General features: G+C 41.8%; 1 protein-coding gene across 2 annotated transcripts in view; it reads right to left on the reverse strand.

The window, feature by feature from the left end:
* Positions 1 to 773: 773 nt before the first annotated feature.
* Positions 774 to 25,510, reverse strand: part of atrn (attractin) — a 125,912-nt gene continuing 101,175 nt past the window's right edge. For both annotated transcript variants that reach the window (XM_071498090.1, XM_071498089.1), the window contains exons 27-29: positions 21,999 to 22,106; positions 11,078 to 11,192; positions 774 to 7,234 (exon numbers count right to left, since the gene is read on the reverse strand). In XM_071498090.1, the coding sequence (XP_071354191.1) occupies positions 7,110 to 7,234; positions 11,078 to 11,192; positions 21,999 to 22,106 (348 nt within the window). In that variant the 3' untranslated portion in view covers positions 774 to 7,109. The remainder of the gene's footprint in view (positions 7,235 to 11,077; positions 11,193 to 21,998; positions 22,107 to 25,510) is intronic.

Genomic DNA, 25,510 nt, shown 5'->3' on the forward strand with positions numbered 1-25,510 from the left:
TGGTCAAAGTCACATTTTTACCAAAGAATCACCAGATGAAAAGTTACAAGATCGCAACATACACACAAACATATTATATTCCTCCTGTGGGGACCATGAATGTCTACAGCAAATTTCCTGGAAATCCATCTAATAGTTGTCAAGATATTTTACTCAAAGCCAAAAATATCAACCTCACTTTCACAAGACCAACATCTCCAGGGTCACTGGGATACATCCTCTGTGGACCATGAATGTTTCTATTTCATTGCAATTCATTCAGTATTTGTCAGCATATTTCAGTCTGGACCAAAGTGGTGAAACTCCAATGGACAAAGTACAAAACGCTAACCTCAACTCAAATGATCAACCTTGTTGGTAAAATCTAAACAAAATATCGGCTGTGGTCCCCAGAGGATGAAGCTTTTTTACTACAGTGCCACAGTCAGGCCAAAGCTTTCATTTCTAAACACAGTATAAAATATCCTCTGGTGTCAAGCTCAAGCCAAATATTAACATTTGAAGAAAACAGATTGCCACAAAATTTTATGACATTTATGCTCCTCTGAGGATTTTAAAGACTTCCTGAACTCCTAGCCAGCGGTTGTTTCTGAAGTTACACCACAAAAGAAAATCTTTTAAAATTTTAGCTTACTTACTTCAAAGATATCTCACCAGAAAGTGTGCATGTTTTGAGGCACCACCCGTCTGGCACTCCAGGCACATGCAGACAAGCACTACAGGAGAAGTTTGAAATGAAGTAAGAAGCAGTTATCAAGACAAACAGCGACGGATGGATTTTCACATTTAATAATAGACAAAAATGCTCTGTCATTCTTTTATGTACATCAGTAATTACAAGTTCATTAATCTATTATCCTCAAGTTTTACATGTAGTTTCATCAGCTTCTAGTAATGCGTGTTCATCTTTACACTGCGGCCTTACATACAAAATATGCTATGTACTGTAGTCACATTTTTAAAAGCCTGGAGAGGTTTGCCATGAATGATTTTTTAAAAATCATTCAACAAATGTCATTCACAATACTTTCTCATTATTTACAAAAAAAACCAAAACAGAGCAACTGCTAAATTATACATATTAACAAACTACTTCATCAGTATATATAATGCCGCTATACAAAGAGAGACAGAAAGAAAGAAAGAAAGAAAGAAAGAAAGAAAGAAAGAAAGAGGGTAAAGCATGATTTTACAATGACCTTATTCTGATGCTTCAACCTGTGTATTAAAACATTTAAATATATATATATATATTAATGCTGCCAGTGTTTGACAAAATTTCTACTTGCATTGTGAATATTGGGAAGATTTCCAGTAAGTAATCACACTTTATAAATATGGGTTGGCTGTACATTTGTATCAGTTAATCAGATTAAATAAGATGAAATAAGGCCACTGTAAATTTAGTGTTACCCGATAAAGATTGAGGCTTGGAGAGTGGGCGAAAAAGAGGGAGTTGCTCATTTCTTTAAATTGAAACAAATGCGACAGGTTTTTCACAGGTACGGTGGCACGACGGCAGACTGTGCACAGGGTTCCTACACATTTCCCTTTGCAAACTTCCACACTCCCTTTCAGATATTTTGATCAGCTCGGGGCCACTTCGCACTCGGGCAGTTGCAGATGGTGGGAAGAGGTAATCATCTGGAAAATTTGAACTTTAGGACCCAGGAATCCTGTAATGCAACATCAGTACAGTGCCACAGTAAAGTTCATGTTTACCTGCAGGACGGGGCTTTGATGCATTAGACCAAAGGGAGAAAGTCCAAAAGTTTAACCTCAGTGAGTCCAGCTCTCTCTGGACAGAGCGAAGGTTTGTATTGTGCTCATGAGTTTTGATTTGTCACTTTTATGGGATGGGACTCTTTTCTCTGCTGCAGCTAGAATTTGTGACTCAAGGAAAAAAGGTGCATTTACATAAAAAATGTGTCATTTTGAATCCCAGCAACACCAACACAGGACTTTTCAGTTATGCTGTTTCAATAGTTCACAGTGTCCATGCATGTCCATGTCCTGTTTTATTGATGAGGAGAATTGTTAAGAAGCTCTGCTACCTCAGTGACAAATGTGTTGCTTTTCTTCTAGCTGCTTCAAAATAAAAGCTTCCAGCTGGTTTGCTGGTGGAAAACTTTACTGTGAAGCAGCGGGAAATGTTTGGATAGCAACAGCAGTAACTTAAAGTTACCCTGCAGGGCTTCTGACCACTGGTGGCACCGTGGATCAATGTTTTTATGAGTGGATCAATACACATTCCTGTCAATGGTTTAAACCAGTCCACTGACCTGCAGGAGGCGGTAACATTGTAGCATCGTGCTTGGCAAAGGATGTAAACAATGCAGGATTTAAAATGTATGAGCAAAAAATTTAAATTTGCAAATATTTGATGAGGAAACAAATGGATTCAACACATTTGTTAAAAGTCAAAGACACGCACAATGAAGCCTGTCCCATGTTGGCCTCAGTCCACTACACCTACACAGCAGGACTAAACAGTGTGGCTACCGCCTGCCGTGAGAACACAATGGAAAAACAAAGTGGACAAAACTGGGTTGTGGGGAAAAACAGCATCAGTGTGGCTGATTAGACCTCTTATGGTTGTGTGGAGCTACACATGCTAGAAATGTGCAGTGGACACCAAACTCCATGTAGGCTCAATAGAAAAACCAAATTCATACAGTTACTGACATTATAAAAGAAGTTCAACAGATGAGTCAGAAGACTGGCCAATCCAGAAGCCCAGAATTAAAAAACAAAGGTCTGCACTTGTGTATCAGAAACATGTTGCCACATTGATCATTATTAAGGTGATTTGTGTTTTGTGATTCAGAATTCGGGTCATATTATCCAGCCCTGCCACAGAAGTCTACATTAGTCCCACCCTAACAGGTGCAACCAAACAAACAGGGGAGTGTGGGAGATGTCAATCAAGCACAGTCTGTACACGCCCACACAGTCCTGAGAAGACGTCTAATCAGCCAAAAATAAATGAAAACTCCTCTGTGGGTGGACCAGGCGTGAAAAGTCTAGGATTAATGTTGAAGCTGCAATATTTCCTCTAAACTTCTCGAATCACTTTGATGCTGTGAGACTTTGCAGACCTGTGCAGGAACCCAGTGAGACTGCCAACAACAGATCTGGGTCAAATAGCATTTACAGATAATAGAGTTTGTTTCTGATCACTCTGCTGATATTGCAGTTTGAAATGTTTGAGACTGGCCACAGAGGACAACAAAGTAATATCCAGAAAGTTTAGTGTGCCGATGTAAAGTGTGTTAAACTAATCATGCAGCAGAGGTAAAAACAACCTTCTAAGATTTACTCACAAACACCACCAGACCCAGGATCTATTTGTCTGAGCCACCGAGGCTCTAGGCTGGAAACATCACGTCTTCTTTCTTACAACATCTTCAACAAGACAAACCTTCTCTTACATGGTCTGAATCTGTGACCTTTCAGTTACTGTGCTGTCTGTGTTAACCACTGCACCACCCTGTCACCCAGGGCCGGAGAGGGGCTGATGAGCCGCCTCCACTGACCTCCAGTTTACAGATTTACCTTGGCTGCACAGGTGATTTTTCATTTTACATTCATTTACAAAAGAAAAAAAAAACACACAATCTTGATTCTTTGTGAAATTATTATTACAGTACATTTGAATCAGCCGTAGAATTCATTCATGAAGAGATTCTTTCTGCTTTGAGAGAAATTAAATAAAATTTGCAACTGAAGATGACGACGGCCACAGATTCTGTCGCTGAGTATTGTTACCAAATAAAGTGACTTCCTAACAGTGAGCAGGTTATAGTGTGTGTTGTGGAATAAAACTATTCACCTACAGAACGTATGAACGTATGAGATGTCGGCTGATCTCAGAGCTGCTCTCGTTGAAGTGTGCTGATGCTGCAGAGGACAGAGACATGATAGACGTACATTTCAGGCATTTTGGTGTCAGGAGCATGTCTCCCATTTGACAACAGGTCAGGTGATGTTTGCTTGCCTCTTTCTTGACTCCATCAGCTCAGGGTCACATTCTGGCTTCATATTGTTTTTCTTTTAAATGGAGTTTTTCTTATTTGTAAAACTTGTTTGACCAAGACACGATCTCACAGTCTCAGGGCAAAAGGAATTCTAGATAAGTCAGAGGAAGTGGCACCATTTCTGCAAAGGAAGAGGAATATCGCTGCTTGTCCATCCCAAAACATTCATGTTATTGTCAGCAGTTTAACACCCAACGAGACTTTTGGGCAAACAAAGTCAAAAAAGTCCTGCACACCTGAGAAGAAGTGTGAGGTGTGTAGGAGAGAGACTGTGGCAAATTGTAAAAGATAAAAATCCCACAGCCTGACAGAAACAGGTTTAATAAAACCGTTTATACATCTCAGCTTTTTGTGGGAGGTTTTTCTCCAATTTGAGCTCAGATGGACCAACGATATGCAAAATTCTACCACATTTGTCTGACAGCTGATGGTTATTTTCTACCATCAAGTCTCTGCAGAAGCGACAGAATAAATATCAAAAGCTAAACCTGCAATAAAAAAAAAGTTACTCTGGTGGAGAAAAGAGAGAATAAGGGACTTATAATAAAGAGCACAAGTGAAATGCTTTGATTCCTCAGTGCACATTTGGACAGAGCTGACTGCTGAATATGGCGGTGCTCGCTGAGTGAAATTGTGAGCACATCCAGCTCTCTATAATTACAGAATGTCAACTTTGTTCATGCTTTCTGCTCTGACCTTTTTGCAGTGCTAAAAATGTGCCCTTTAACCAGATGGTGAGCAGCTCTAGTATGCCGAACACATGTGAGAGCCTGGAACTAAATATGCCAAGCTCTTTAGGGCAGAGTGTGAGTTATTAAATTGTTCTATTACTGTACTTCTCTGAAGGCAGTGAGTTAATAACTTTATGAGGGAGGGAGGAGATACATCTTCTGTATCAGCGTGTCTCTGCTTTCACCTGCAGGTGTTATAGTATGACACTTATATTAAGAAAAGGTGACCAGCGTGGACTAATTCAAGGCTGCTGTGACGCTGAGTGCTGATGGAGAAAAGACAAAAAGGTTAGAGACACAGATCTGACACCCTGATGCCCTTAAAAAACAGAAAACTATTCCTGACATTTCAAAGCAACAGTTCTGTTTTCAACTAGCAGCCTGAGTTTTTTTTTTTCCTTTTGTGTCTCTTGTATTTGCCTCGTGCTTTTCATTCTGCTTTCCCTCATTTTCCCCTGTTGAAAAAAAAAGTAATATTTCTTTATAAACGGACCAGTGATTTCAGATAAGGACTGTGGAGAGAGCAGGTAAAGCAGATACAAATGGAAGGAAAAATAAAAAAATGACCGGCTTAGAGAAACCTCACACATGGAGCACAAAGAAGAAGTAAGCCCAAGAGAGTCGGATAATTTCAAGAGGCAATTTTAGGAAAAAGCAGTGGATGTTTTTCTTTGTCTTTTTTTAGAATGAATATCTATGAAATGTGGTCAATTCAAAAGTTCCATTTAACAAAAAGTGCAAATAAGGAAATAGACACTGACATTTGCAACGTGACTGCTTATCCTGGTGATGTGTGTGTACGCTTCATGTTGAGTTGTCGGCCCGGTGCCATTTAAATGTTGGCATTAGCAGCTCCACTGTAGCTGCATCAATATGAACACAGACCTCACTGCTGCAGGGGCTAATTGGGCAGCTGTAGATTGCTCAGGGACAGGGAGCAACTGCCACTGAATGGTGGTTGGGGGGAGCAGTTATCGGGGAGGGGGACATGTGTTGCCTTTTGGGGCATGGCAGCAGCAATTAGAGGCTATGGATTTCCTAGGCAACGATCAGAGAGGATGCTGAACCATCACCCCGGCCCCCCTCACGCAGATCACCCTAATCACTCCAGTCAATCAGAGTCAGACAATCTATAGGAAGCCTGGCTCACATGAGCTCGAGGCACAGCACTGCCAAAGGGACAATCGCTTAACGCAGGAGGGTTTTCTCACCACCGGCTGTTTAGCTGTGTGTGTGTGTGTGTGTGTGTGTGTGTGTGTGTGCGCGTCCATGTGAGCCCTGCATGTGCACCTGTGCGCAGCGACATTGGCTTTCAATGCAACTGGAGGAGTAATTGGCTGGAAAAGTTTCAATCGGCACTGGCTTACGATCCAGCCAGCCAGCCAGCCTGGATGAGATGTAGCCGTGGTGCTGTTTTGTACTCGGCCACAGTCCCAGAGAGGTTGGGAAGGGGGCTGGCTCTGCAGCCAGATGGCCACAGAGACAGAGAGACGGGGCGGAGACAAAGCTCCAGAAAGGGCCACAAGACAGTGGTAGAAGACACAGAGGCCGGTTAGAGATGTCACACACTTTAGATGAGCTCTGGCTACACGGCTGGCCTCCTACAGTGGATCCGCGTTAAAGGAAGACTGAACATGCTGTTCGCTTGCGCGGAGGCCAAACTGTGCAGGACTCTGGTGACACCAGCTCTCAGTGCTGAGCTGTGAACTTGACAGCAGGCGACAATGGGCTACAAATGAGTCAAGGGCCTGGAAAGTACATGTTAGTAAGAGTGTGTGTGCATGTGTGTGTATTTTGTGTGTGCATGTACAGTTGAACATGTCCAGTTTGTTCCTGCGTTCAAAATAACACAATACAAAACAAAGAACAACAATAACTTAAGTAAAACAAGAACGTAGAGGGTTGCAAAGTCTCTGGATTTTTCAAAAACTACGAGACGAGGATCTCTTCTAGCAGCAAGCCGTGGCCGCCTCGACTCTAACGAGGCGGTGTCGACAAATGTAAAATGTTTTGTTTTTTTTTCATGGGAAAGGGTGGAGACAGCACCCGCTTTGTCCCTCCCTCCCTCCCCTGCTCCCCCTCCTCTGTGTCCAGTGTCTGTCATTAAGTTTGAAGGGACCAAAAGTTCCTGCAAGAGGAGAGGGAAAGGGGGGGGGGGCTCACTGAGGCTTCAGTCCACCAGACAACTCGGCCCCTCACCAAAATGTTCCAGTCCTGCGTCCCAGCATGCACCTCTCCCTGCCAGAACTGAGCTGGCAGAGGTCTCTGAAGGAGGGGGCCGAGGCAGGGGGCTAATGGGAGAGCATCGGGCTGGGAATGGTGGAGGAGGATGTGGGCGTGGTCAGATGCAGGTGGATGGCTGTGCGGTGGGCTGCTGTTTGCGGTTCCTCAGGCCTCCAGACTTCTCCTTGTAGCCCACACACATCTGCTGAGAGACGTCCACCAGCGCACTGGCCACTGCCAGACCTGCACACACACAAACACGTCTCCGTTAGCTGGAGATTAGACAAAGATCAATAACACATATGCTTCTTATTTTGTGATGTGAATATTAAAAAGTTTAGAAAATGTTAAGGTGTCACTTTTTTTTTTTCTTAACTTGTTCATTAACTTTTTTCACATTCTGAGAACACAATGGGATGGTCAGTAACTTGAGTTCTGTTCTGTTCCTGTTCTAGAAGATGTAGGTGTTTCATAATACTGAATGTTGCAATGGTTTTTTTTTACTTGCTGCCAACATAATTTTCAGGAGACAGGTGCCACCTTTACTTGGCCCATCAGGAATGTGTCCAACACAGAGGGATGTGAATGTTGTATTGATAGCCAAGCCCAGGGTTTTAACCGGTCACATTTTCAAAATGTCTTCATGCTCCAATGAAAGAGAACTAACAACATTTGTTATTTTCATAATCAGTTCATCATTTAGTCTGTAAAACCAGACATCTGTGACTGGGCTGCACAGTAGATACTGGGGGGGTCACAGGGTCTGGGAGCCACTGAAAGTCATCTTGATTCATCTGCAAAAGCTTTGTCCCTTTGACATATTACATAGTAAAACTACATGATATTTATTAAGATACTGTCACAATAAGTGGACAGGAAATCACCATATTTTCAGCTAAATCAGAAAACCGATATATTAGTGACAGCCACTGGGGAGTTTTATTATTTGTTGCTATGATATCTATTCTTACAACATATTATGGTCAGAAATTCTGTACATGTTTAATACCTTTTTTGATAAGGTTTTGTATATTAGGCTGATTTTTAAACACTAATATAAAAACTGATGGCAGCCTCAAAAATCCAGTATCAATTGATATCAGTTCATATACATTCAATATGGAAGTGGAAATGGAAAGTGTTTTTCATGCATACAGATTTTTTGGTATATATGTAATTGTGTCATTTTTCCACTGTGAACATACATGAAACTGCTACTGACTCAAAAACTGTTGAGAACTAGTGTGTGTTGTAAGACTGGGACACACACACACACACACACACACACACACACACACACACACACACACACACACACACACACACACACACTCTCATTCCTAACCACATACACAGGTGGTGAGATTATAGACTCGCAGCGCAGGCAATCATTAACTTATACCACACTTCATTAACATTTATTAATACTCTCTAAGCCATGAAATTCCAATAAACTCCATTTATCTCCAATGATGGATGCATTTACCCCGATCAAGTCCACATAGCCGACGGCTAAATATAAATTCCGAGAATGGGGGGGGGGGGGGGCTTGTGGCAGCTCTTAGTATGTTGAGTGCAGGATGATTCAAATCACCCAAATGAGGCTTAGATAGAAATCTGATAATCTGCGGTGCCGGCCTCCCCTTGGCTTTTTGCAGCGCTGCTGAGGCGGCCATTTTGGGATGAGCTAAACTGCAAACAGATGTGCCACGAGGTCGAGATGCTGACGACAGACAGCCTGAGGAATCGAAACGGATGTGGCCGCATGGGAGACAAGTTAAAAGCAGTGTAACAGGAGACCCTCACGGGCATGAGAGGATGGTAGGAGCACAGCTAACGTGGTCTCAACAAAAGCTGCCTGAGGGAAGCTTCACCGAGAGCCGAGATGGTTTTGTTATGACAAAAGGGCTATGTCGTAATTAATAAGGGCCTGGGGCGTGCTGATGGTCTGCGGACTGCAACTGTGGGAGGCAAAGAGGCTGTGAAACACAGAAGAAATGAATAGAGAAAGAAAGGGAATTAAGTTGAGTCCTTGAAGCAGACAGTGGAAGACGCAAAATAGAAAAGAAAAATTTTGGGCAAGTGAAGGACAACTGAAGGAGAACTGATGACAAGGATAAAGAAAACAGATGAAGGACAGATGGGAGTAAGTAAAGAGAGCATTGGATGAAAAGAGGTAATGGGCTCAATTCTCAGTGCTATCAGGCTGCCCGGGAAGGAATGAAGAAGGAAGAGAGAAATGTGAGAGCACAAGAAAAGACACTAGACTGCACTTTAAACCCAGATCTCACAGACAAGGAAGAAAGCAAAAGGTGGCTGCAGCTTCATTTCCCCACACAGGAGGAGAAACCAGACGGAACAAGGAGAAGAGAGAAAACAGGGAGGGAAGAGGAGAAAAAGAGGAGAAGCTGCAGCAGCATCTTAAAACACAATAACTCACCGTCAAATTAAAGCTGCTAACATCATATAATTACTGTAAACTAATCACATCACACTCAACATGACTGGTAGCCTCTGTTTTACAGGAAAGTGGTTATCAACATTAAGACCATATTTCCCATAATCCTGAGTGCTTCTTCCTTCAATTCAACATTTTTTCTCAATTTATGTAAGAGAATTAAAGTGACATAATTATTTTTAAATGTCATGCAGAAAAAAAAATCCTGAGAATTAATCTTCATGTCAAAAGTAACAGTGTAGAGACCGACAGAGGCAGCAGATATTCTGGACAATGATAATTGTTTGTTTCCATTTATGAAAAATAACATCAGTGAATTAACAAGGTAATTGTTATATTGTGGATGCCATATGTTGCACCTAAAGACCATGTAAACACAGAGCCTATGGCCAGATAAACCAGTTAAGGGCCTGACTCACTCAACGTCTGTATTATATGTATAAACCCTGTAGCTCTCATTAAGTACAGAGCAAACAGAGAAACACACAGTTCATTATAATCAGATCAAACATCTCTTCTCTTCCTGCTGACTCGAGGTTTTCTCTGTGTGATAATTTGATTAAATATAGTTTTGTACAGGCCTCATGTGAGCACAACATAAATGAGATAAATAAATGTCTTACAACAAGATTACAACACAACACAAAATATTTAGTAATAATCCAAGACCCGCTTTAGTTGATGGTGTGTTATAAAAGGTGCAAATGTAATATATGGAATTCATCAGTGTGCCAAAGAGTTTTGGTGGCTGTGGCAGTTACACACCCAGGTCGGCAACATTTGAAAACACCTGAAAATCTTTTTGTTGCTGTCTTGGCCCTTGATCCTGACCTCGTTTTTTTTTTGCAATCCCCAAAACAGTGTTTTTTTTTTTCCTGAGCAGCTCCACAGTGGGTGAATCTGAAAATGCTCGTCTCATATTGTAACATGGTCAGAAAAAGAAAACCTTTCCAGTGTGATGAAGATGCCTGAACAGACAGATTCAGGTAATTCACAGCAGAATTGTCAACAACTTTCTGTCTCCTTCAACTCTGTGTTAAATATGTGATGCCATAAAACACAGTCAGATGTCTTTTCCTGGTTTAATTAGTTAACAGGAAACATTTCTGAACAAATCAATTGCGTGTTCAGCCATGTTGAAAGCACCAAAACCAGTGAGAAAAACACTGAAGTAACTAATTAGCTGTGTCTGTGTCTGCACTCATGATGGTCTGAGCTAAATGTAGCTGTTTAGGAGGAAGAAGAGGTTTAGCCTTGTTCCTGCTGCTTTGGAGATTCAGTTTGCATTGAGACGTTTTTGAAAACAACCAGAAAACATAAGTGTGGAGACAAGTTAGTGCGTCAACACTATGTTCAGTGTTATCGACTTTTCTGTGAGCATGGCCTAAAACTCAGTGTGGGGAGGATCATAAGGAAGCCAATGGGGGAACAAAAGAAAAGAAAGCGGAACAAGTTAGAGGGACAAACTGTCGGGATCAGAACCGCCTCTCTCCAACTCTGACTAAAGCTTGGTGAGAGGGAGGAAGTGAGGGAGATCAAGGAGAGCAGGAGAACAAAGAGCAGCACAATCAAATACAGACGGATAAAGTGAGGAAAGAAAACAAGTGAATTCAGCAGCTGCATCTTACCAGACTGTCCTGGAGGAGGGATGCCGCCGGTGCCCCTGGGTAACCGCACAAAGATGGAGAGCACGGCGGCTTTGTTGCCAAAGCACGGCTCAAGGGCGATGGGTTTCGGGACAGACTGCGGAAACAAAGAAAAAAAAATATTACACATCAGAAGCTTCCTAAATCCTGGTGAACACACATCAATTTCAAAGACATGGATATCGAAGGCTTTGCTGTTACTGTTCTTTTTTGTGTCAGCAACATGCACAGCAGCCAGAGAGAACCCCTCTCCATCCCCTGTAGAGATACACATACTGATCTGTGGGCACAAATTGGATTCCCACCACAGCCCCATAGCCCTGCTAACCCCCCCAGAAAAAACACCCCACTGTTCACAATTTCATGACAATGCTGCCTGTGTGCAGCATGGGCTGCGACTGGAAATTGAGTGGCAGTGCTGGGAGCAGAGATTTCGTGCCAGTGGTGCTGGCGGTGCACTCCTGTCGCCTGACAAACGTGACTCAATATCTCCTGTTTATCAGCAACTCATCCATGTGTGGGGATGAGTTTCCCCTGTAAACACTGGCTGGATCTGCTGCTGCTCGCCTCGTACAATATTCATGGGTGTACCTCAGCTGAGGATATGGATATGGATAACACAGCCACCTCGCACGCATACAGATACTGTCCCATCTCGCTCGCTCTCACTCGCTCTCCACTTTAAATTCCTGAGCCGGACAGCAAGCTGGGCCACAGCATGGTTTCACACGGGACACACTCACACACTTCTGAACATACAAGTTCAATCCCTTCCCACGCTGGTCTCTGTACTCTGGAGAGTTGAGCTTAATGCCCCAAGTAGGAATACCACTAGAGTGTGACACACACACACACACACACACACACACACACACACACACACACACACACACACACAGCTTTATCACACATAAATTCATCACAGCTTCTCTCTCTTTTACTCACACACACAGTGTAAGCGTACACATGGGGAGCAGGGCAGTAATGATATTCAGGCTCTGACCCATTTTACACATTTATTCTCTGCTTCGTCTCTCTGAGGCTTACCTTTCATACCAGCAGGATACTCAGGCTGTCACACAGGTAGCTGGGGAAGTGGCACAAAGACCTGGATGCCTCTGTTTGAGAGTGTGTGTGTTTGTGTGTGTGTATTCAGTGCAGCTGATGTAACAGAGGGGATTCTGTATTTGTTTATCCCTCACAGATGCATGTCTGCCTGTTAACAGCACATGTGTTCACATGTGTATCTGAGCAGTGGGCTGTGTTTACGTAGGCTCTGACAGTAAAAGGCATTTTAGCCTCTGTTACCTTCACTGTACAGTACACATGCACCTCATGAAGCGAATGGGCTGGTACTTCAATACAGAGGTGTCATGTCTGAATAAGCTCCCAAACGCCATGACTGCAACTTAACCACTTTCAACACAGCTTCACCTCCTTAGGCTTGAATTGTGGTACATCTCTGTGGGTCTACACAAAGAAGTGTATTATGGGTAAGTGTGGGTTGCACACAGCTCCCAACACTCAGCATGTCATGTCGACCTGAGCATCAAGCAGGCTGACTGGTTGACACAAGAAAGAGAACAAAAAAACCAACAAGAAACGCACAAGTTTATATTCAAAAAGACACAGTAAATAGGCAGAAAGTGAACAACAAATATAAAAAGAAACATGCATAAGCCTCTGAAAGGCCCCTCTGCATCCTGGCCTATTTGGAGCCCAGAGAACCAGGCTCCAGCTTTTTTTTTTAAACACATTTGTATTTAATAAATAAATAAATAAAATCAGCTCAATAAGCAGCAACAATATGTGCTGTGAACAGTATGAATGAGCCACTTTTCAGCCCTTGAGGGGATTTGATGAATGTCAGATCAGTCTATAAAAGTTTTCTTTCTTTCGTCATGTCTCAGCTGTGGGGAGGAAAAGAGACAATGAAAATGCTCTTTTAAGAAACAAAGACAACATCAGACGATCAGTCTCCTTAAATTTTCCACTTTTCAGCCCAACTGAAAATCCAGCAGGAGGCTTCACATACAACATGTGAGGAAATACAAACTCAATGAGATGCTGCCAGACTATACACACACAACACACAGCATCACAGCTCTATCTGTAATGCTCCTGTCCTTTTGTAATAAAACCTATTTTCCTCATTATAACAGAGAGATGATGCCACTAATGTTAAAGATTGCATGTCTTATGTCAACGTGTGAACGCAGCTCAGAACTTCGTGTTCTGAGCATCTTTGGACACAAAAGGTTATTAAGAGGTTGTTTGCAGTGTATGTGTATGTGTGTGTGTGTGTTTTGGGTACATGCTCCAGAGCTTGCAGCACTTTTTGGCTGTGTTGATCCTGGACATACAGACATGCAGTGTTACAGCCCCCCTAAGAACTGATAGGGGGGAATAGTTCAGATGCAGACAAATGAGCTTGTAGCAGGTCAGAGTGAGCTGCTGGAAACACTGCAGTTAAACCAGCAGCAGAATTAACAACATCAGAAAATAACAAATACTCACACACGTATTTGGATAGTGCAGCTATGTGCAACTTCTCAGATCTGACATGCTGGAATTTTAACAATAAATCATCAACACGGTGCTTTGACTTTGAGAAATGAGTGTGATTAATGTAAACAAACCGAATATTGCAGGAAACGTTTGGTCACTGCTTTGTTTTTACATCCTCAGCTCCCACCTTGATTATCTCTGTTTCTGCTGTCAACACCAGTTTATTTCAAGAGGATAAAACTAAGACAAGTTTGTCTCAGAGGGCTTAACAATCTGTCCAGGGTGTGACACCCTCCATCCTTAGACTCGTGAATCGCACAAGGAAAAATTTAGAGACATGTTATTAAGAAAAAAAAGAGCTGCTTCTTTTCTTTAAATGTTTTCCATTTGAGAAAACATTCACGTCACTGTTTTCCTTTCTGCTCTCACCTCCTGCATTTCCTCCTTGCGCTCAGAAACAACATCAACATTACCTATAAAACAAACTGTAATAACCTTTAATTATATATTCAAAATTTAACAACAACAATTACCCTTAACAAATAAGACCATTACTGGGAAGACTGGCAGCTTCTAGCAAGCTGCCAATATAATGACGTATTTATCCTCCTCAGCAATGTACAGAGAAAAATACAGAGTGACGTCTGGAAAAGGAAGGAGGGACGAGTAGTAACAGTTTGTACAAATAAAAAATGTGGATTCAATGATGATAAACACAAGAGCCAGAAATACCACAGGTGTGAGGGAGAAGCTACAAATCATTTTAACTGTGGTCGAATAAACAGTATGAAAGTAATTTGACTGTGACATCATTCATCACAAATGCTTCACATGGCATTTTTGTCTAAAGTTGAGTCTAAATGAAAACACACAGGAGTATTGGTTTATCTAACGTTGGCTGCTTGAATCAACAGCAAATGGTCTGAACAGCAGGACACAATTAGGTTTACAGCCTGACAAACACTGGCTTATTTAGCCTCTGTTACAATAGAAACACCTGTCAGTGCAACACAATACAACTCAACAGCACCACGACCTGCAGCTGAACATTATAAATGTCATGAAGGCAGGATTTACTGTGGGGCTGCTGTATGAGACTGCAGTAGTTTTAGACAGGTGTACCTAATAAAATGGAAGCTGTGAGTGTAACCCTCAGGATTTCAGCCCTGGTTGATTTGGCGACATCTCTGGTTACTGGAGGTGACAGCAGGTGTGTTTTAAAAATACAGGTCACACAGGTGTGTTTGTAATGACACTTGCATCGAGCACCAGGCTTTAACCAGCTACTCTGTCAGGAATACAACAGAAGAACAAGAGTGTTACTGTTAGTAACACACCCAGAAAATCTGTGTCACTTCTCAGTAAAGACGACTGAAGAAACTGTGTCATCTGACATGATAATAGTGAAATTTGACTTCTGTATTATATGAAATGCACACAGGCTTTTGTCTCCTTCATCACAAGCAAAGGTTTCTTTTGAATCCCCCTTGGGTGGGCAAGAAAGATGTACTCCACAACTAAGCAGAATGCAAATAATCCAGTTAATTAGCTGCTGCTGAAAATGTAAAATAAGTTTTTATATAATGAAATATAACTTAAATCTTAACTTAATTATCTTGATCTCCACCTGGTGCATCTCAGAGCAGACCTAGGCAGACAGCAGCATGTCATTAGTTCCATCCACAAACTCCTCGTTGACATTTAAGTTGTCGAGACTGATGTGGGAGGAAAAGCAACAGCAACCTTCTTTAATTTTTAATTTAATTTGGTCAACTTTGGAAAAAACAGCATTGAAATTAAACTCGTATCAATTTGACCCTGTGGGACCCCGTCAGAGAGTGTCATATCCCACTCTGGAAGCATTTTAGAGAAGCTTCTCTAAAAACTCACAAGGTGGAAGTGAACCAGATAAAAGTATCCTAATTTAACACTGAAACACAGCAAATTACCATTTTGTTTTCCATTTGACTGCAGTCATAGCCAATACTGTCCCTCAGGGCCACAGAACATTAATATCACTTACTGCTTTGTGTGATAAATGAGTGATGAGTCAATAACTAGATTAGACAACCCAGCTCTCCATGTAAGGATAATTTCTTTCCATTTTCAATATCGAGTGCTAGAACCATGATATATGCGCCTGTTGATTTGGATAGCTGAGAAATGGGAATAAAAATACTGACAACTGTTCAAATACAACATTAGGTGGAACAATATCACACTTGGCTAATTTTGCGCCTCGATCCCTGGGTACAAGAAAAGATGAAACAATTATTTTGGCCTTGCCAGAAGCGGTCCAGCCAGGCTTGGTTTGCTCCAGTCTACAGGTCTGTTTTTTGCCTCGAGCAAAATGTATTTTTCATCCAGTATGTTTACAATTGGAAAGATGAGTTCTGCCCGTGATAACCCGAGCACATCTGTACTCTATGTGTAAGAAACAAATAACTAAAAGAAGAGGAAGACTGGCAGCTTTTAATTTTACAGCTTAGGGCTGTCATAAAACTCGTCTGCCAAATCCAATTTCCACTGCAGCAGCTGCAAGCTGCTCTTAGGTTCTCGTTTGTTTACATGCTCATTTCTCATTTTCTAACACCATCATCTTATATTCAAACTGGAGAGGGAATATGCACTACAAATAAATTTGGAAGTGGAAGAAGCTTGCTGTCAGACTGATGTGGGATGTGACAGTGGGATCATTTTGTTTTTAACAAACTCATTTCCTAATCGATTGCATTGAGAGTTCATCAGAACGACTATTGTGTCCAATGCACAACCTCAATTTCAGCCTGAGCGTGCAAGCCAACCACTTCACTTTCCATTTTCCACAAAAACAACACTGTGCACCCCCTAAAAGAACTTAGTTTATCTCCTTCAACACATGTCCACTTTATTTTGGCCTGAGCAGTAATTAAAGCGAGAAAAACAAAACAAAACACCTTGAAAAATTCAATTATCCATCCTTTTAAACTCTTTGTGCATGTGATTTTTTTTCCTTTTTGCCTAAGATGTTCCCCAAAGGTAGTGTCTTTCTCGCGGTCTTCTTCAGAGGCTGTGTGTTAATAACATTCCCCAGCAGATGCCTTTGTTTTAGAGCGCTGAAGCCCTCCCCTCAATTCCCGCCTGCCCAGCCTCCTCTGGAGAGTTATCTAGACTGGCCAGGCAGAGCAGCGAAAGGTTTTGTTAAATTACCTCCAGTAATTAGCTCAGCACGTAGGATCGCTGCTGAGCCCACACACACACGCCCGCGCTCACACTGATGTGGGCATACACTGCTGCCGCATGCTGCTACGCTTTCATCCACTGCATTCATCTCTACTTCAGCAGCAGTCGGGGGCCGAGGCCCCCACTTCCCCCTGCCAGCGACGAGACCGAGTCAAACTCCCCATTGCTATGAATCACCAGGTACAACCACTTCCACTGAGCCAATTGTGATGAGTTTTTATTCACTTGGCTTGTGTTTGCCAAGAAAATGTTTTTGACAGCCGTTAATTATAAACTTCATATTGCAACATATTCAGACACACACTGAAGAAAAATGAAGATAAACTGGGGAAAGTTTAAGTGAAAGTTTTCTTTCTGAATCAGAATCTGACGCTTGGACAGGTAATCTGAAGTGAGATGGATCAGACAGACTGCAGATCTTTCCTAAACTGGACTTGATAAAGTGCAAGTACAGTAGTGCCTGCCGCACACCACTTTCAAATATATACTGCTCTTCAAATTAATGAAAACTCAAGTCAACACCCGCCACCTCCACCATCTGTGATGAATTTAAGCAGCTGGTCAAACCCAACACGACTGAGGCAGCTGACTCTCTGTGGAACCAGGAAACTCTTGTACAATGTGTTAGAAAACATGTAACTCCAGCCCAAACAGATGAGAAGCTTAATGTCTGTGATTACTGCCAACAAATATAGACAACTCTTGTCTTTAGTGGCGCTTTATCTTCCTCTCAGCTCATCTCTGTCTGCGCTGTTCTTTAAAGTCATTCATGAGAAATGACTCAGTGGCTTCATGCAACATCCTGAAAGTTTACCTGCAATTTTTCTACAACGACTCTTCTCTTTCTCTCTCCTCTTTCCAGGTAACCAGGAGACACAACAGACACACATTAAAGAAAACACTAATCTTGCCATGAAAGATCCTGTCAATAACATTGCAGATAACATTGAGACATAAAAGATGTAACTGTGTCACCTGTTGCTGCGTGCCTCCTCTCACACTTACTTTATGAACGACAAGTCTTTACCGTGCACCTATCTATGAGAAATGTGCATTCCTCACTTATTCTTTGCCTTTAACACTGTCACACAATTTAAGATTCTCACACTCACATAAATGGTATAAAAATCAGTCTAATTTTGAGTGGTTACCCAGTGAGCGGAGGGGAAGATAACAGTGCAGTACAACCATGTTAGATAAACCATAGCTACCCCCTCCCTCCATTTTTAACATCACATATCCTGACTTTCCCTCGTCCCGCGGTGTCTATAAATAAAAGCAGAGCATTAGGCGTCACAAAGGTAATCATCTGCCCGTGAGGCTGGGCCCGCAAGCTCCATTTGGCAGAGGCAGAGTGAATATATCTCATCGGTGGAGCAAGTTTGGACTTCCCACCGAGGCTATAAACAACTTTAATGATCTTCAGCTCACTGTGTGGAGCCTGGCCCCCTGTATACTCTGATCGTGGGTCTTAATACACTACTGTAGCGTCCTGATAAAACAGCATGGAAACAAGGGGAAGAGGCTGCTCTGAGTCGTTCAATCTGAGCCGGGAGGAGATAGGATAGTGTGTTCTCACCGTCTGAGCTGGTGAAGGCACAGAAAGCTGAGGAGGAAGATCTAAATTGGATCTCTGCTCCTGGGCTGCTGCTGCCCTGATGGAGGGAAGAGAGCAGGCCGGGAAGAATGGAAGAAAAGAAGAGTAGAGGTGGGAGAAGAAAAGGTAAAGCAGAGATGGAGGAGGCGGTGTAGGGCGCCCGATTTCCACAGCAAGCTGCATCTTTTCTTTCTACACAACAGCACATCGCGTGCACACATGCAAACACCCACACAGACATGCAGGGTTCACAAAGAGACACACACACACACACACACACACACACACACACACACACACACACACACACACACACACACACACACACACACACACACACACACACACACACACACACACACACACACACACACACACACACAAGAACCAGCAGATAAGGCCAACAAAAACCCCCAGACAGCTGATAGGATCAGTAAAGTGCTAGTAAATTAGAGGAGAACACTGTAGTGAAGTAAGGATGTCAGACAGGAGACGAGGGAGGAAGCAAAAAGATACAAAGAAAGAGAAAAGATTCAAAGAAAAGTAAAGACAAAAGAAGACAAAAGAGAAAGGCTGATAACTAAGAAAAGAAAAACTAGTGAGCAAGAGAGGAAAAGAAAAAAAGAGGGTGATAAAGAAGAGAAAATGACAGAAGCTGGGAGAAAGTGAAAAAAACTGATAGAAGAAAGGAAGAATTGAGGAGAAGAACAAATACAGGAAGAGTGGAAGTGTATAAGAGAAAGCACAAAAATATAGAACAGAGGAAAAAGTGTAGATGATTAATATCTGAAGTGAGAAGAAAGAGGAGAGGAGAACTGAGGGCAGCTGAGTGGAGGAGAGGTGGGATCATTCAAGTTCGATGAGGGGTTTGATTTGCTGCTGATCGTCCCGAGGGCCCCTGTAGCCTCTGCTGGGAGTAACCTTGTGTTTGGGTGCAGGAGCCCCTTGAGATGCATGGCCTCTGTCAGAGCCAAGGGGCCCCGAGCCACCCTGCAGAAACAGCCCTATAATTCTGCACTACATCTGCATTCAGAGGTCATTCATCACAAAGTGCACAGTCACAGGTATACCTGCCTGCAGCTCTGTGCCTACCGAATACTCAACTGCAATTTCTGTAACTCTATAACTAAATGTTCTCTGCTGCCGCCTCTGTGCACAATATCTGCATTTAAATCTCTAACCTGCTTCAACTCCGCTGGTACCTCCAGCTCTTCTCTATAATAAAGTCTTCTCAACAATCTCCAACAGCTTGATATTTATGTTTAAATACAATTTACAACTTCAACAGAGTCAGTCTCTACTGTTAATCTGATATTCCTTCACACAGAAATCCACTGTACACCACTGCACTTCCCACTGTGCTTAAATTCAACCTTAAACTAAATCTTTTCAAAGATTCTTCCCTCAAAGTGAGATCAGCAAAAAAACAGCCAAACAGTTTGTCAGATTACGGCTTGTTGAGGGAGGAGCTACAGGTTTTACACATCAAAGTCTTTTACAGGTTTTGCAGAGTATCTACTGCATTAGTAAAAAAAAAAAAAAGTTAAATAAAGCCTTTTGTGTCTCCAGAGGGAGCTGTGTGAAGTCTAATAAATGTCCTCATGTGATGTCACCTGAGTCTGCATGAGCTGAGGCTGAACAGAAGTAGGACAGAAGTGGGTTCACCTGCCCTCTGTCCCTGCTCTTAATCTCTGCTCGAGACAAGAAGCTTGGGGCTGCATCAGCTGCTACAACTGTAACACACCTGAATCTCCAACCAACTATTTGTGGATGAATTACATTGTGGGTAATGGAGGCAGCAGGGTTAGATAGGGGAAAAGGAGGCATGGAATAATATTAGACAAGTACTTCTACTGCATCCATTTTGAACTTTTTTTCCTAACCGTCCATCGAGAGTCCTCCAGTGTTACAGCAGATTAACAGGATCAACAGGTCAGTTTGTCCTAAATCACAAGAAATAGCCACTTACCCTGATTGGTGTGTGGTGCTGCAGTTAATGTTGACTTTATTTGCCCATTATTTGGCTTTGTGATTTCTGCCTCCACACTGACACGCTGATACAATGGAGGTGATAGATGTTTTAGTATGTAGCGCTTGTGGCATCGTAACAAGGTTTCACAGAAACTTCTTTCTGTCTTTGGTAGAAGTTTTCTATGACAGAGGTTTGCTGAACACAAAATGTTTTGGTAAGAAAGTGAAGTGGTTTTACTCAAATCATCACTGTTACTAAGCTCTTTCACACTGTTCTTACCTCCGTCGATTCTTCTGACTGTGACTCTACAGTCACAAGGACAGCAGATATTTCTTCTTTATGTGGAGGTGTATGTTGTTTGTCTCACTGTATAAATGTGATGTGTTTGGTTTCTTCAACAATAGCTTCCTAGTATGTAAGCTGTGTGTGCCTCTCTCTCAGCTGAGATAGTTGAATACATTCACGTACGATGGAGTTTTCTTTAATCAAAGAAACAGTTCCTACAAACTGTCCACAGTGAGGCTTTTGTATCATCCAGAGTAGCTGGAAGATAGTTCCTGTAAAAGATCTTTTTCAATGCTTTGAGCAGCACAAACACAAGTTCTGTTCAGCTCCATATGCTGTAGTGGAGGAAGTTTCATATAAACATATCTCCAAACCTCTGGATAGCTAGAGGCCAATATTGGGGAGAAATTGTGAAAGAGAAAATCTAATTTCTCAACAGCATCATGATTTGTTCTAAACATAGAGCCACATTGAGAAACACAGAGCCCCTCTTTATAACAAACTCTGTCTTTCACTCTCTAGACTGTACTCCTATATAAAAGACTTTGTTCCAACTAGCTGCATTTTGACAGAACTTTCTACCTTCGGTTTCTCTGTCAGTTTTTGAAAAACACAGATGGTTTGATGCACCAAAACAAGACTGTTTTGAAAGATGAATCATGACTTTAATAGTGCCCCCTAATGTTCTTTATTTTCATGCCAGAAGCAAACATTTCCTGCAAGTAGGCGTTTATTTATTTTTTCCAAATGAAGAATATCTCAATGTTGGAGCAGAACTGCTTATTTCTGAGCACAGTCTTAATCTACATTACCTTACTCTCATCTGCATGTGTTTAACTCCAGGGTTAACTGAATTCATTCCCATTAGGATTCACTGCCTACCCACAATAACTGGCTGTAACTGGTATAATGTGCTCTGTTAGTCATCAGCAGCCCACTTTCATCATCATTCGGCCTTCACACAGTCCCACCACATGTACACTGTGTTGACCCTCATTAGGTGTACTAGACCTACACTACACCTCAAACTCTTCTCCCTAAGTGAGCTCAATTTAGACTCCTTGGCTCGTTGGAAACTAATGGAATCGCCTTGAAGAGTTCAGATTCAAAAATGATGTAAAACAGATGGTGTGAGGAGTATCTCTCACTGTAGTGACTGTAATCACAGACCGCTGTCGCTGGGCACAAGGCCGAGCTCCCACTTGAGGGAGGATGAGTGACAATGTCGATGACAGATGAAGCTTCCCTGCTCGTGGCCCTGACAAAAGGTGAATTTCTGTGGCCTGGTGGTGACTGCTCAAAGAAAAGGTTGTGTTCACCTTGACGTTTCCTCCTATCAGGTCAGGCGGCTCTTCGTCCGTCTCCAAGGCGACGTTGATGGTGGCGAAAGGCCGGCTCGCCATCTGCTGCATCTCCCTCAGCAGTTGCTAAGGAAAAGGAGGAAGAAGAAGAGTACAAAGGTCACTGACAGGTAAAGACAGACTATCTTCTGTCTATTCTCCAATAAACTTAACACAGTATGACTCCAGTGTGTTTCATCTCTCGTTGTGGACATTAATAAAACATGGACAAATGCTTTTTAAAGACTAATACGCAAACATTTTGATGGTTGGAAGACATGAATATCTACTGTGTTGCAAGTACAAATTATAAATTCAAAATTTCACTAGTAAAGGTGTGCAAGTATTATTAACACAAGGTTAAGTGCAGTTTTATGGACAGTTTGGCCACTCAGGTTAGTGCAACAGAATATAAACACAACACTGAGATATGATAAAGGTTTTTGCAAACAGAGGCTTGTTTCTGGCAAACTAATACATTTCAGTCTCCACCAACTCCCGAGAGAAATTTTTGGCTAAAAGCTCCACTATCTTCACCAGCTAGTTGCTGTCTGTCTGTTCCAGGGCAGTTAGCACTGAGTGGGTTTAACTGAGCACGTCCACTGTGGCTTGAAATGAGGTTGATGAGAACGGTGAGTCTGAACCAAAACAATAACAGTTTTGGTTGGTAAAGACCCTGAAATGATCTGTAGAGCTGAGGGGAACCACACAGCTGGATGATAATTCACAGTGGGATTATTATTAGGTATCAGAATACTACACTCCATAAATCAGAAATCATTGATTTGGATCACTGGGTTTCAATATTTTAAAAGCTAATTTTAGATTTTGACAACCTGGCAACCCAAGACTTCCTTAATAATAACTCGAGACTGATGTAATGTAATGTAATGTAATAACAGAGAAGTCAATGATTTAATAACTTTTAATTAAGAATTATAAATATAAGCAGTTTTTTAACGGTTTTAAGTGGTGCAGCAAATTTGAACTAACTAAGTTATTTATTATTGGTCGGCAGTGAAAATCATGTTTTATAAACACAATGTAGATTTTGTTTGCAAAATTTTCATCTGCAAAGCATTTTGCAAATGTCTGATGAATACAGTGAAATGAAACATATTTCCCAAGCAATGCAGAAACATGAATGACCATATACACCAAAAATCAAGTAAAGCACAAGTACCATTAAACTGTACTTCAATAAATGTACTTAGTACCTTTCCACTGGTGGAGGCACAGTCTTATTTTGGTCTGATTTATAACATGGGCCTTGGCCAAAGGAAGGGGAGGAGGGAGGTGATTATAAGAGAGTGAAGGAGTGGGAAGAAGAGAAGGGAGCAGCGGAAAGGAGACGACAAAGGCAGAAAAAGAGGAAGGGAGGTTGGGGAAAGTCAAGGACCACAGTAAAGAAGGCAATGTGCCTGTGTCTCCGGCTGTCAAAGCAGCCAAAGTACTGTGAATAGAGAAACAAATGCTGTCATCTGCCGAGACACCAAGTCCTGAATACCAACAGCAAGCACCTCGCTACAAAACAATAACACCTGCAACCGCTGTACAAGCAGGAAAAACGCTGACAGAAATGAGACAAAAAAAAGACACAAGGGAAGAAAGTCAAACACGTCAGAAAAAAAAGCTACATCTAACTGATCATTTGTTTGAATGCATCTTCTAGTGCTTCAGCTAATAAAGGAAGTCAAACAGCGACAATGGAGCATGACGTGTGTGGAGTCGTGTGTAGACAGACAATGAAAAAGAAGTTTGACACAATCTATTGGCCTCTGTCTCATTAGTAGTGAGTCGCTGGCAGAGAAAAGGTGCAAGTAAAGGGCAGCACTGCAATTCAGCTTGAAAGTACACACAGCAGAAATCACAAATGACATTTCTGTGTTGACGCGTGTTCATGTGGGGGGTCAAGGCTTGCACATGAAGTGACGACCTCCGAATCAACACAGCTTGCATTCGATCTGCTGATCCGTTTCCATCCTCTGTCATGATAATGTCTCATAATCATATCCTTACCAAGTGTTGGAGAAATAGCTTGGTGGGAAGTCTCGCTCTGTCTACAGTAAAGCCTGACGAGAGAAGAAAACGTCTAAATGCGATGTCCTGGATTCTCTTTGTGGAGCAAGCCAGCTCATTAAATTCCTGTGTGTGTCTGTGGATGTGTGCCTGTATCCAAATCTCCCCACACTCCTCTCTGTTGTAACAGCTGGGCTAGCAGGCGCTGAAACCGTCACTAGTTTTAAAAGGAAATGTTTAACTTAGAATGTGCTTATTTGCATTCTTGCTGAGAAATAAATAAAAAGTTCAATATCTGTCTCAAGTCTGTCCATTAAAATATGAAGCTACAACCAGCAACCAGTTAGTTTAGCTTAAAATGAATTCTGGACATGGGGGTGAACAGTTATCCTACATCAAGGGTTGTATAAAAAACAAGAAACATCAGACACATAACCAACCATAAAACCACAACTTTTATCTTTTACTCTTCAGTTGTTACACAGATTGGACAAACAAGATATAACATGTTAGTTTGTGAAGTTTACAGTTGCTGGTTACCTTTGACAGAGCCAGGCTAGCTGTTTCCCTCCTTTTCCAGTGTTTACGCTAAGCTAACTGACTGCTAACTCCAGCTTCAGGCTGAACTTGAAATATGGGAGAGGCATGAATCTTCTTATAAAACTAATATCCTTTATCAGTGAGGGAGGAGTTATATCATTTTTTCCTTAATCAAAAATACCGAATATTCCCAAATATTGAAGCGGTCACAGCTTCTGAAATATGAGGATAACTTTCTTTTTTTAATCCTATATTACTGGAGGTTTTTTGACAGTTCAGGTGTGTCAGTTCAGAGATAATTTGATCATTCTTGACATTTTCAAACTCAAAGGATAAATCAATTCATCGTGAAATGTAAATGGCAGATTAACCTAAAAAATTAATTGTTATGACGGCGATACTAAACCAATCAAAGCATGTGGCATTTCTAACAAAAAAGTTCAGGTTAACATTACACTTTTAAAAAACACACACACACACATTCTTTTCATACTCTGACTACAGCCAGTGTAATGTCATCTGATAGAGGACAGTGGGGAACTGTTCCCTGAATGCTCCCTGAAAAGTTCTTTAAACACAGCTTCTGTCTTATTTAGACAATAACAACATCATGAAGGAATTCCTATCAGCCTTCAGAGCTCATCATAGTACAGAATCTGCTCTTCTAAAAGTCTGAAATGACCTATTGCTGTATTTAGACTGTGGTAAATGTGATTATCACCGCATTTTTTAAAACTGTCTCAAGGACCAGATTGGTGTCCAGGGCACTGCCCTCAAGTGGTTTGCCTCCTACTTTACCTGTGGAGAACCTCAAGGTTTCATATTTGGTCCCATTTTATTTGCTTTGTACATAGGTCTCCTTTCACTGACACGCTTTCAACTGAATTCGGGGAGATTCAGCATTATCACATCCATCATTAATTGCCTCTAGA

The sequence above is a fragment of the Trachinotus anak genome, unplaced genomic scaffold (assembly GCF_046630095.1).
Source record: "Trachinotus anak isolate AG129_WGS33_773 ecotype Australia unplaced genomic scaffold, CSIRO_AGI_Tana_v1 ptg000015l, whole genome shotgun sequence".
NCBI classification, from domain to species: domain Eukaryota; kingdom Metazoa; phylum Chordata; class Actinopteri; order Carangiformes; family Carangidae; genus Trachinotus; species Trachinotus anak.